The 13235-nt window shown below is 35.4% G+C and overlaps 1 protein-coding gene across 3 annotated transcripts in view; it reads right to left on the bottom strand.

The window, feature by feature from the left end:
• Positions 1–13235, bottom strand: part of LOC149807493 (cystathionine gamma-lyase-like) — a 56969-nt gene that overhangs the window by 20368 nt on the left and 23366 nt on the right. For all 3 annotated transcript variants that reach the window (XM_089967193.1, XM_089967175.1, XM_089967183.1), the window contains 3 exons: positions 9323–9380; positions 3224–3301; positions 10–162 (listed from right to left, as the gene is read on the bottom strand). In XM_089967193.1, the coding sequence (XP_089823319.1) occupies positions 10–162; positions 3224–3301; positions 9323–9380 (289 nt within the window). The remainder of the gene's footprint in view (positions 1–9; positions 163–3223; positions 3302–9322; positions 9381–13235) is intronic.

Below are 13235 nucleotides of genomic sequence, written 5' to 3'. Positions count from 1 at the left end.
CTTATTAACCTGGATGAATAACTTTTTCCACCCTTGGGTTTCCTTCAAGAAACTTGGCAACTGCAAGCCCATTCTTCATGTGCTCCTTCATTCGCAAGTGCAGTGTCTTCAGGCCTCGATTGACAAGGAAACAGTCAAATGGAGATGGTACTGGACCACAAGCTATCAAATAAAAAAATTTACATTCAGAACTTAAACATATCTTTATATCAATAAATCATCCATGTCAAATCTATTTTAATAACAAGCTTCCACAAGTATCAAAAACAACCGCTGAACTCAGAGATCACATAATGGAACTCATTCAACAAGAAATTGCATGAAATGCTATATAAGGGGAGATTCATGACTGTAAAGCTAGTAAAGTAACAGAGCAAGACATGATCATTCAGGTCTACCTTTTGGGAATTGTGAAAATTAGTTTTAGTAATTAATGCAGTTATCCATTTTGATACACATGCACGTAAAAGTACCTCAAAAATAAAGGTAAATGATAAAATCATCAGAATGTAAAACCTAGGTAACTTGGCCCTGCTTTTGCTAGTAGTAAGTAGTACTCCTCAACGTCAATGCATTTATCAGTTCCTGACTTTACATGCAAGTTTCAGAAATAACTTGAAGCTGACATTAATCAGAAGAAAAACAACAGAATTCCAAGGAATGATTTACATCACCTGCCTGATACAAATATTTTTATTCATGAATGACCGTGACCTTATATCGGGTTTAGAGGGAGTGTAAGACTGCATAAATAAAGAAGGACACTGTTATATATAAAAGGACACTGTTTATTGCTTCAGAATCTAACTCAGTATTAGGCCATCGTTTTCAGGCTTTGGGATATACAAATATACAGAACATTTTTCAACAAAACTTTAGTCATTGTTGATGCTGCTACTGTTCATGAAATGAGAGACACCTATGCCTTACCTACTTACCTATGTATTGATGCTGCCACTGTTCATGAAATGAGTGATACCCATGCCTTACCTACTTACCTATGTATTGATGCTGCTACTGTTCATGAAATGAGTGACACCTATGCCTTACCTACTTACCTATGTATTGATGCTGCTACTGTTCATGAAATGAGTGACACCTATGCCTTACCTACTTACCTATGTATTGATGCTGCCACTGTTCATGAAATGAGTGATACCCATGCCTTACCTACTTACCTATGTATTGATGCTGCTACTGTTCATGAAATGAGTGACACCTATGCCTTACCTACTTACCTATGTATTGATGCTGCTACTGTTCATGAAATGAGTGATACCCATGCCTTACCTACTTACCTATGTATTGATGCTGCCACTGTTCATGAAATGAGTGACACCTATGCCTTACCTACTTACCTATGTATTGATGCTGCCACTGTTCATGAAATGAGTGATACCTATGCCTTACCTACTTACCTATGTATTGATGCTGCCACTGTTCATGAAATGAGTGATACCCATGCCTTACCTACTTACCTATGTATTGATGCTGCTATTGTTCATGAAATGAGTGATAACCATGCCTTACCTACTTACCTATGTATTGATGCTGCCACTGTTCATGAAATGAGTGATACCCATGCCTTACCTACTTACCTATGTATTGATGCTGCCACTGTTCATGAAATGAGTGATACCCATGCCTTACCTACTTACCTATGTATTGATGCTGCTACTGTTCATGAAATGAGTGATACCCATGCCTTACCTACTTACCTATGTATTGATGCTGCCACTGTTCATGAAATGAGTGATACCCATGCCTTACCTACTTACCTATGTATTGATGCTGCCACTGTTCATGAAATGAGTGATACCCATGCCTTACCTACTTACCTATGTATTGATGCTGCTACTGTTCATGAAATGAGTGATACCCATGCCTTACCTACTTACCTATGTATTGATGCTGCCACTGTTCATGAAATGAGTGACACCTATGCCTTACCTACTTACCTATGTATTGATGCTGCCACTGTTCATGAAATGAGTGACACCTATGCCTTACCTACTTACCTATGTATTGATGCTGCCACTGTTCATGAAATGAGTGATACCCATGCCTTACCTACTTACCTATGTATTGATGCTGCCACTGTTCATGAAATGAGTGACACCTATGCCTTACCTACTTACCTATGTATTGATGCTGCCACTGTTCATGAAATGAGTGACACCTATGCCTTACCTACTTACCTATGTATTGATGCTGCCACTGTTCATGAAATGAGTGACACCTATGCCTTAACTACTTACCTATGTATTGATGCTGCCACTGTTCATGAAATGAGTGATACCCATGCCTTACCTACTTACCTATGTATTGATGCTGCCACTGTTCATGAAATGAGTGACACCTATGCCTTACCTACTTACCTATGTATTGATGCTGCTACTGTTCATGAAATGAGTGATACCCATGCCTTACCTACTTACCTATGTATTACATCTGAGCCAATAACATAAACATGTTTTACCAAAATGTCGCATATTGGACAAAAAAGAAGTTTTGTATTTAGTTTAACATAACATGGTTCTTTTTGAAACCACTGCTCTCTCTTCAAGAATTACTGCAAGTTCTCAATAATAAACAACACAAACCCTAACAGCCATTACATCATGATCCTCTATTCAACTGTCTAACAAGTTGCATAGATTCTGTTCTGCCTGCATGTGACAGCAGATCTGGATCTATGCAGTTTGCAACTGGACTTGACTCATAAGCTAAGTATAAATGGTAAGCTAAATAAGATGATTATAATTTCTTGCACTTTCTACCACTAGCATTATCATTGTAACACTCAAACTTATTACAAAGAGGATCTTACCTGAGCAAACATTTCAAATGATATTTAGCCGACAAGTTCAATAATTTCTATTTTCTGCAAGTCTTGGCAGCAAATTTATGTTGTCAGAAATGTACGCATTATCACATGAAAAAGATACTTATTTTATTTATAACAAAACTTCAGAATACTGCAGTGACTTTAAAATTCAATCAGATGTCATTCCAACTTTGACATGCATGATGTTGTGACATCTTTTTTGATGTTATATATTTGTTTCATGTAGAAAAATGATATGTGTATTGAATCTATACAACAGAGCAGTCATGCAATAAATGTAATTTCATTTGATTTCTTAACCTGCAAACCAAAAGCTCTAAAAAATTACTAGAACATACAAATAAACTTCATTAATGGCAGTTTAATCATTCTCACCATTCTGAAAGAAGCGTAATCTCTCAGCATACTTGTCATCATTGACTACAACAGCTCCCATGACTACATCAGAGTGACCTTGGGACAAAAATAGAAACAAGTTACTATGGAGACAAGTTCACAAATGATTATAGTTTTATCAGATGCAAAATATCATTGGAAAAATTAATCAGTCATCTAAGAGGTATACACCATATATAATCACTTATAAGACAAGTCCAACTGAAAACAACAAACTTTGATCCACTATAACATATTGCGATGGCAGATCAGAGCCTATGTTGTTTGTTCTATTGATTATGCCTAATGATCCCCCTCCTTAGCATAATGTGCTAACAGATCGGCATCAGTGCAGTTGGACTCATGTGTCTCTGTGTGTGTGTGTGTGTGTGAGAGAGAGAGAGAGAGACTGATGAGCCCATGGGTAATTATTTTGCCTGTACTTATAACTTTCTGATATAATGGTTAGAATCATTGAGTGATAAATACAAAATCTGTCATGGTCTAGTCAGAATAGTGTTTCACATCCAACTACCATTTTGACCCTAGAAGACACATGTTAAAGTTTAATAGAAATCAGATCAGAAATATGGACTACAAAGAAACACTTTGATGTATGCATAGCAGACAAAACATGCCAAAAAAAGAGCCATACCATAAATTTGGTTGGGCTTATGGTCAGGTGAGCTTAAACTACTTTGACCAAAACCTTAACACAAATGAGATATGACTGTGACTTTGACCCCATGATCAAAGAGGCAGGAATGCATGTCACAGAATGATTTATATTAGCCTCATGATGATTCTGGTGAGTATGATGCAGATCTGTCAAGGAAATCTGTGCAAATGAAAAACGTTTTCCAAGTAAAATACATGTTTTTTCAATACTGCTTACCTGATCATAATACATTATAAGAATTACTACTACTGCACAAATCCAGCTTTACCAAATTAACACAATTTAGCCAAGAAACCAACATTTGTGTGCCCATATAGGTGGCAGTTAGGGTGATCTCCACTTGATACGTGGATTGGCAGCAAATCCCATGAATACTTCAGTTACAACTGGAGTGGAGTGCACAATATATAAATGCAACTTTGGGGAGGCTGGATCTGTATTATGATTGGGTAAGTACTACTGCTTTCTTCTTCAAATATGTTACCCTATTATAACATCACAGAAGAATTGGTAAGAGGTGGAAAGATTCACATCCCCTTACCCCTGATAGGCCATCTCTGGTTCCCTATGGTTTGTGAGGTGGCATCTAAACAATAAGTCAGCTGGAGAAAAAACTCCATATGCTAGGAAGTGACTTATTAATGGGAAAAATTTTCTATCCTGCAAATCCAGTACAAGTGCCACATCCTTATGAAGCTGCCAAAAGAACTGCGAAGGTAACATGTTGTACCATAGCAATAGGCCATCCAATTTTAGCAAAGCCTTTTCAGATGAAAGATCTCTGTTGTAAAAGACTGAGAAAGTGGACTGTGACCTACATCACATTGCTTGTATGCTAGGGACCAGTTTCTCTAGAATGCAAAGCTTCTTGCATCTGCCCTATCATCATAAACTGAGATGCTTAGCAATTTCATCCGATCATGGATTAATTTCTGATATGTGGAGTGGACAACCCATTTTTCCAGGATGAAAGTGTGCTGATAAGTCATCCTTTCACTCTTTATGAGGTAAGAAGAGGCAAGATCTCACTTGACACACCAGCTCAGTCCTTTCCGGTACCATTTCAGAGGTCTCAATGGAAGCTGCAGATGAACTCAAGATGAAAAGTCCAAAGTAGACAGGCTGATTTCTATTGAACAGGAGCCTTTTTGTTGCAATGAAAGCTATCATGACCTCTCCTGTCGGAACTGCAAGAAGTTAGAGTCAACTATAAAAGCAAGTATTGCAAAGACTCTATCTGCTGTTGCTAGTACGAGTAGGAAGCAAGTCTTAAACGAAAGGTGAACTAAACGCAGCCCTTGAGAGATGCTCAAATGGCATCTTTTTCAGCTAGGTTAGTGCTTATGATAGATTCCACTTCGGGCAGTGAGCCAATGCCTTTGAATGTTTGAAATGGAAATTTTCTAAAACATCCAACAGATCATTCTATTGTCCAATATCCTCTTATGTTACATGTTTAGGCTCAAATAAACAGCAACACTAGAAAGAGTGAAAACAACAAGCTTTAAAAAAATATAATAATTTTACAGTTTTAAGATTCAAATCCAAATATAATCCAAGAATAAAATTTTAATAGTCCTTATACAAAATATTCTAATGATTTCAAGTCTGAGTCCCCACGAAGAATCCAAGATGGAAGATGATGATGTCTACTGTAATCTGTAGTGCTGAAGTCTACAGTTCCTTGTAGAAACAAGAATTATAACTCCAGTGTTGGAAATTTGAATAAATTTTTATAAAAACTGTCCTTGTTCCACAATTTCACATGTCTTGAGCACAACTATTTTCCAGAAAAAAAAGAATTAATCCTTTTGAATCCAAATAATTTGAAATAACTCCAATCCAAGTAATTTGAAATAACTCCAAACAGCACAACATACACCTTCCAATGTAATAGCCCAACTTCTACTTCTACTCTACTGAGAATATCTCTCAAAATAAAAGGTTATATCATATTCTAAAATGTAAAAAAGGGGTCACATGATCATTTTCTAGAAGCTCATAGAAATTAGGTCCTTGTTAAAGATCACATTCACCCAGTGGGGCCTTGACAAAAACCAATCACTTTACTCGAAGAAATAACAAATTAAAAAAACTGTTTGCATCTTAAACACGTAGTCCCATCATGACCTTGACAACCAATCATTTAAAAATAAATATAAAACTTATTCACATGGTTGCTACTAATTTCGAATCTAGGTCATGATCTAGATCAACACCTGATGTTTATAAAACAGTCAAGGTCAAACTATTTTCTGAAAAATGTATCATCTCTAGTGAATAAATTTACATTACAATAGGATGTAATGAAAAATAAAATTAAATAAAACTGACAAAAATTAAATTGAAATAAATATATTTTAAATCAGATATAATTAAATCAAATAAAATAAACATAACAATCCTCTTGTGCATGACAATACAGTGTCAGACAGCCTATGGTCATGATTGGTACAAATTGTTTCTCATCTAAGAACCATAGCAACAAGTTAGTTATTCCGATGCATTCAACGGCACAACTGCTCACACCACTGTGTGAAAATACACCCTTTCCTTTTATACACTTTCAACTGAAGGGCCATCTCTCGCGGGACTTTCTCTTAACCACTTGCAATAACTGTTTGTAGCTGAGGGATTGCTTAATATGATTCAGATGTCCAGGTTCAACAGCTCTGGATTCAGATGAATCACCTGCCATTGTGATTGCCTGTGTTGTGGAGGAAATGTCTGTGTTTTCCAGGGAATTTCTAATGCCAGATTTATGAGGTCATTGATTTACTGTTCTCATCTGAGTGGAGCAATCAGGATAAGGCAACACAATAGGATTTTTGCATTCCATCTCTTCACAAATAGATGCACTATTGGTTGACCTGAAGGGGAACATATACAAGTGAAAACCAAGGGATGAAAAGATCATTCCATTTGTATTAACTGACTCTTCTGGGACAGTGAGTCCACTAATAAATTTAGTCAGTCTGGAATATGACAAACCTCTACGTGGAATTCTTGAGCAGAGACTGTCCGGTGTAAGCAGTGAAACCACCATTGTTTTTGCAAAATGTTGTCCTGTCAGTTTTGACGTTGCTAATGTGGAGGTGGCCCTTACTGTCCATCAGTTGTGTGAACACAGATGTTGAGTCTCAATGGGAGTGCTAACATAAAGATACACATCTTTTAAGCACACACTGATTATGAAGTCTCTCCACTGAATGGCATTCAAAACCCAACTAGTGTTTCCATCTTGGGAATGACTTAAATAACTGACAGTGTTTAAGTCTCTAAATGCTCAAAGAGTTGTAGGCCTTTTGGGACCAACAACAGTCTCGATAAAAACCCAGGGAAAATGATTTTTTACCACCCTTTTCAGGGGGAAACTGATTTTTTACTGTAAGGTGGCTGCATTGAATGCATTGTTGGGGAGAGTTGTAACTGAAGGGACCCTGGACATTGGAGCATGTGCACTGATGGTGATACCAAGTCTCTTTGAATTTATTTGTCAGGTCCATTGATTGTTCTGGCAAATTGTTTCCCAATGGGTAGTGAAGAACTGAAGCCTTTCCCTCACCAGGATGTCTGACAATGGTGGCTTGAGAACAGCAGCCTAGAGAGAAACATGGGCAAAATAATCACATTTTGAGTGTAGGTCTTTAAGAATCACCTTCTAAACCTTGAGAAAACACAACACTGAGAAAGAGTATTGGTTGAAACTCAGATCATGTAATTATCGATATAAACAGAGCCAAAAGGCAACTGACTCTACCAGATTGTGGAATCATTTTAAATGCTGGTTCATCCTTTTTAATCAGAAAGTCAATGGATGCCAGAACTTTAGCCAAGGTTGCTGATGCAGGAGGAAAAGGAAGAAAAAACTTTAAATAAAATAAAAAAAATCAATATCTAAAGTTTCAACTGCTAGTGAAAGTTTTCAAAATAAATACATTTTTGAAAAACTTTGTTACTTCTTGGACTCAGGTAGATGTAGGTCTGGACATCATTCTACAATTCACATACTAAATAAAAAACAAGAGAGAGAGAGAGAGAGATACCCCATGCCATTGTGCCAGCGTTTTAAAGCAAATTATCCTACAGAGCTACAGAGACTTAATTTAGTACTGAGATAGCAAAGACAGCTACACCCTAGCTAACAGACTGGTTTAATGATTATGAAATATTATTTAAGGTAATAAAAAACTATCACTGCAATTCTGGTTGTTAATTCAAGAAATGTCAATGCAAGGATTACCAGTACATCTGCAGTAACGGAACATATAATTCTGGAGATAACTGTCATGTTTGCCAGTCTACAGGTGAGCACTTCATACTGTACTGTGCAGTTTTGTCCCCATAATTTAAATAACTTTATAATCTTGCTCCACATAATCATCTAGAGTGTAATTTTATAGATTGTTATTATTAAATGATGTGCCTGCCAAACTAATTCTTGATGCAATGTTGTTACTATTAACTGCTGTGCCTGCCAAACTAATTCTTGATGCAATGTTGTTATTATTACCTGCTGTGCCTGCCAAACTAATTCTTAATGCAATGTTGTTATTATTAACTGCTGTGCCTACCAAACTAATTCTTGATGCAATGTTGTTGGTTTCTGACAATAGGATAAAGAGATTAGCAAATTACATACAAGTCTGTCAGTAACATTCCCATTTTTCTTCAGACATACAACTACCCTCATGCAGTGAACCTCAACTTAGGCAAGTTTAGAGGTTGTGTACATTTACCCATAGGTATTTTTCTGAATTTTATATTTTTGTTTTCATTCCTCCCCCCATCAATGTTAGTGATTCTATTTTAAAAGTTTTATGGAATAAAGGGAATAATTTCCTTGTTTTTGCAACCATTGCAAACATTCTCATCAACATTGTTGTATATGATATGTATAACCTAACCCACATATACTAGTGTGACCCTGTTATAACACAACAGTTGGATCCATAGAACCCGACTGTATTGTAGACCGAACCATGTTACAACCAACCATGTCAGTCAGCTTAAGAAAATGATGCAAGTACCTAAAATATAGCACTGGGTTGGTGAGTGGGTAATAAAGATGGGCACAAAAATACATGCTTTTGATTAAAGGAAGACAAACTAGTCTGAAATGCAAATGTATATTGAGAACTTAAATTTCTGAAGTAAAATCCATATTCTAGTATGTATGTATGTATGTATGTATGTATGTTATAAAATTAATGTATCAGTCACATAGGAAAAAATTGGTAATCCTTTTTTATCTATATCCGATTGTTACTAAACATTACATTTATGAAACTTTATTTAATTTCCAGCTTTTCCTCACCAAAGGTTTCAAAAGCTTGAAATGTTTCAACTCATTTCATACATTCAAAATTAAATCTTTACCAATTTGAGATCCTCTATGTATTTTATCTCTTCCCACTCACCATTCATATACTTTGTAAGGGAATGAACTACCATATCTGCACCTAGGCTCAGGGGTCGCTGTGGAAGAAAAATTAGAACAAATATAGAAAATACAATAACATAAATTCGCCTTTTCCTAATTGCTGTCAGTGTTCTATCAAGTGTCAGTCACAAACAAGAACTTAGATGAAGGTGTTCAATTTATGGATCATATATTTCTAATTGTACAAGTCAACAACCTACAAATCGTGAAAATATGGTCAGCAATAAAATTGCTGCACATGATGAAAGAGATCGCAGATATCTAGATTTAACTGTAAACTGAATCTGTCTAAAAAATAATGACAAGTTATGACAACATGGTTTGTGATAAAACTATTATGCAAGGCAGTTCTAAGAATGATGCAGAGACAGCTCACAAAACAAATGTCATCCTATGGAAATTATATTCTACTAGGTGAAAGCAATTTCTATGAATCTGTTAGATCTGTTTAATTGCTAAGTATTGAAACCATCTCTAACATTATTGTGAAACTCCAAGATATCAAATATAAAACAAAAACTTATCTCCAACAGCCACCATTCTCATTTGGGGTCCACTAGATATCCGAACAAATGCATTTGTGAAGCTTTGTGACAATCCATCTTGTAATTCAGAAAGTGTGCCAATGGACAACACAGAGGGCCATTGCTTTAGCTCTTTGACCAGTAGAGCCACAAACAAAAAAACGAAAAGACAAATGTTACCATATTTACTCATTTTTAAGTGAAGTCCAACTGCATACTCAACAGATCCAGATCTCCCACTGCATACTGCAATGACACATCTGAGTCTATGCAGTCTGTTAGAAGTAATCAGTAGAACAAACAACACAGACCCTGACCTACTGGCACATTGTGCAATGGCAAATCTATGTTGCTCACAGTTCAGTACCCGTATTTCATGTATTTTTTTATGTACCCTTTAATTTTTCATCCACAGTCCAGTTATCAAAAATATAATTATTTAAATGTATCATAATTTTTTGTACATAACACTTTGTTGTTGTTGTTCTTGTTGTTGTTGTGGGGTTTAACGCCATTTCTCAGCACATGATAGGCTATGCATGGTGGCCAGTATTAATGGTGGAGGAAGAACCTGGGAAAACCCCAAGAAGAACCACCAACCCATAAGAAGCTACTGGCAAGCTTTCTTATATACCCACATAACACTATGTACTGTTCAAAAAAATCCATTAAACTACTGAACATAAAATTTCTACTAAGAAGATTTACGTTTGCAAAAAAGATCAAAAATAGGGTATTTTTATTTTGTTTTTACAAAAATTAATAAATTGTTGGTGAGAAAATACAATGATTGATGCATAAGCAAGGAGCACCCGCAGCATAAGTCAAGGGGGTCACGTGACACAACCACGTATGTATATACATTTAGTTTCAGGCTGCTTACTATGCTAAATCTCCTGGCCATGAGTGACAGCCCCCCCCACCCCGCATAAACTCTCTTATTGTCATTACTATATCTCCTGGTGTTTATTAACAAATGGACAAAGGACTTCACAGACCATATCTTTAAATATTATCGTTACTTAGTTCTCCTTATTAAGTCCATCACCATAGCAAAATACCATGTGCATTTTAAAATGAGTTCGGAAAACCTTTGATGTTTTCTTATCCAACATAAATTACATATCAGTACATGCTAAAGTGAAAATCAATGTCAACTAGTCTTATTGTTTCATTATAATCATACAAACATAAAATATAAAAACCTAGTTATTTTCTGATGTAAATATGAAAGTCACTGACTCCATTAAATCAATTTGTACATATACTATCTTTTAAGTACTTGTTCTGTTTTGACATGGATATAATTAACATTTTATTGCAAATCTATTATATGATTTACCGCACTATTATCTTTATTGGTGAGTTCAAATAATAAGTAATGTGTATGATCGCTTGTCCTTATAACATTTACTGTATGGACAATGGCTTCAATAGCACATTGACAGATTTTCATTTCCCTAAAGAGAGCCTCATTTCCCTACTGGCAGCCTCACTGATTTGACCTCTTCTGTCGATTCTTGCACTCAATCTGGTTTCAACTGGAATAACCCAAAGCGCTAAGCATGTTTAATTACAGTGTAAATAACACTGCATAGCCATGTGGTTGTTGTGACAATGTACATCGTAATTAAAACAAGAATGAATTGTTGATTTGGCAGTGTTTATTGAAAACGGAATATAGTAGGTTGTAATACATGAGGATTGTCACAATTGTCAGGTAACAGTCTTTTTTCTTTGCAAATGCTACAAATAAAAACCACCCTGAATAAAAACGGTCTTGCACACTGTCAAAGCTTTGTTTCATCTCTCTCTCACATACACACGTGCTCATGTACATTAACTAAAACGTGATCCCAAGTTCTTTATTTTTTATTGCAATTTGATAATGTGATTATCGTTGCAAAAAAATACAAGCTGCACTTACTTTCTTGGCAATGTGGTCTCATATTGTTGCATACAATTTACCAATAAATAATACCCATAACTAATACTTGTAATACTATCTTAATCATTTTGCCAACATTACACAACATAACAGCTGCATATGCTCTAAATGCAGACAAGTTTGCACACTGAATGTCTCAGTACAAAGTAAACATATATTTTGGGTCTCATTCTGCTCTCAACTCAAGAATAAATAAAAATAAAAGTACTTAAAGATTTTTGTTGTTATTAGTGAACGAGAAAGAGAGAGAGAGGATTCACATAATCACAGAATGAGACCCAAAATATATGTTTACTTTGTACGTTTGTACCATTAGGTTGTCGAGTAGCATGTGTTCCACAGAACTTGTCCAGGTACGATCCCTTAATTTTTCGTACATGATCAGTACCACCAAATGATAATTATTTATTTTACATATAATTTTTTTTGTACACTGAAATTAATAATTATTTTTTCGTGTATGAAAAATAACATAAAATACTGTATATGCTGTTGTTGTTATGGGTTTTAATGCCATTGTTTTTGTACAAGATAGGCTATACATGGGCAGAGGGTATAAATGGTTGAGGAAGGACATAAGAAAACCAGCCGACAGTTAGCTACTGTCAAGCTTTCGACATAGCCACATTAGCCAATAGCTGAGTATATATGGTATATATAAGTGGATACAAAATTACTTTTAGCTTAAGTACAGAAAGGCCTTTGCTATACAGTTAGTTGATGGCATGATTTCTTCTAATTGCCAAAGCGTCTAACATCAACATGCAGCATAATAATATAAAATTTGGGATCGTTTGGGCTAGTGAAGTTCTTGCATATCCACAAGATGTCTGCCATACCTTGCATGTACAAAGCTAGTAATACAAAAAACAAAATTCACACCTCAGAAAATCTTGATGGGCAATGTACTTCATTATTTTAAATTCAAGTTGTTCATTGTGTACACCAATCCTTTGACAAATTGTGCCCTGATAATTGCATACCTGCTTATAAGATAGTCAGGCATGGATTCCATTTTATTTTAACTATATAATACCAAAAAGTTTACCCTATTTGCTGAACAAGAAGAAAATCACAATTGAAATTGGTAACTGAAAACTTGATATATCACTTGTTTTATCGTCAAGAACAGTATATAGGACCTGGGAATTTCAATCAACATTATGAAATTATCAACTTTTAATAAAAAAGTCATATAATTTGTTACATTTTCTTCCAAACATCATTCTTAGTACACCATAACTAACAATATTCAACAAAATTCTGATCAACGAAACTGTCACTAAAGCCTACTGGAGGCAGCACTTTAATAAATAGATACAAATTAAATAAGTTTTATATCAAGTGAAATTCATGTTGTTGTTCCATCTTAGTTCAGTTTAAGTGTAATCATTATAAATGCAATGTGCCCTCTTGAA

The sequence above is a fragment of the Sinohyriopsis cumingii genome, chromosome 1 (genome assembly GCF_028554795.1).
Source record: "Sinohyriopsis cumingii isolate HCF-2022 chromosome 1, ASM2855479v2, whole genome shotgun sequence".
Lineage (NCBI taxonomy): Eukaryota > Metazoa > Mollusca > Bivalvia > Unionida > Unionidae > Sinohyriopsis > Sinohyriopsis cumingii.
Note: the sequence above shows the minus strand (reverse complement) of the source record. Positions and strands in the feature narration are given on the sequence as shown.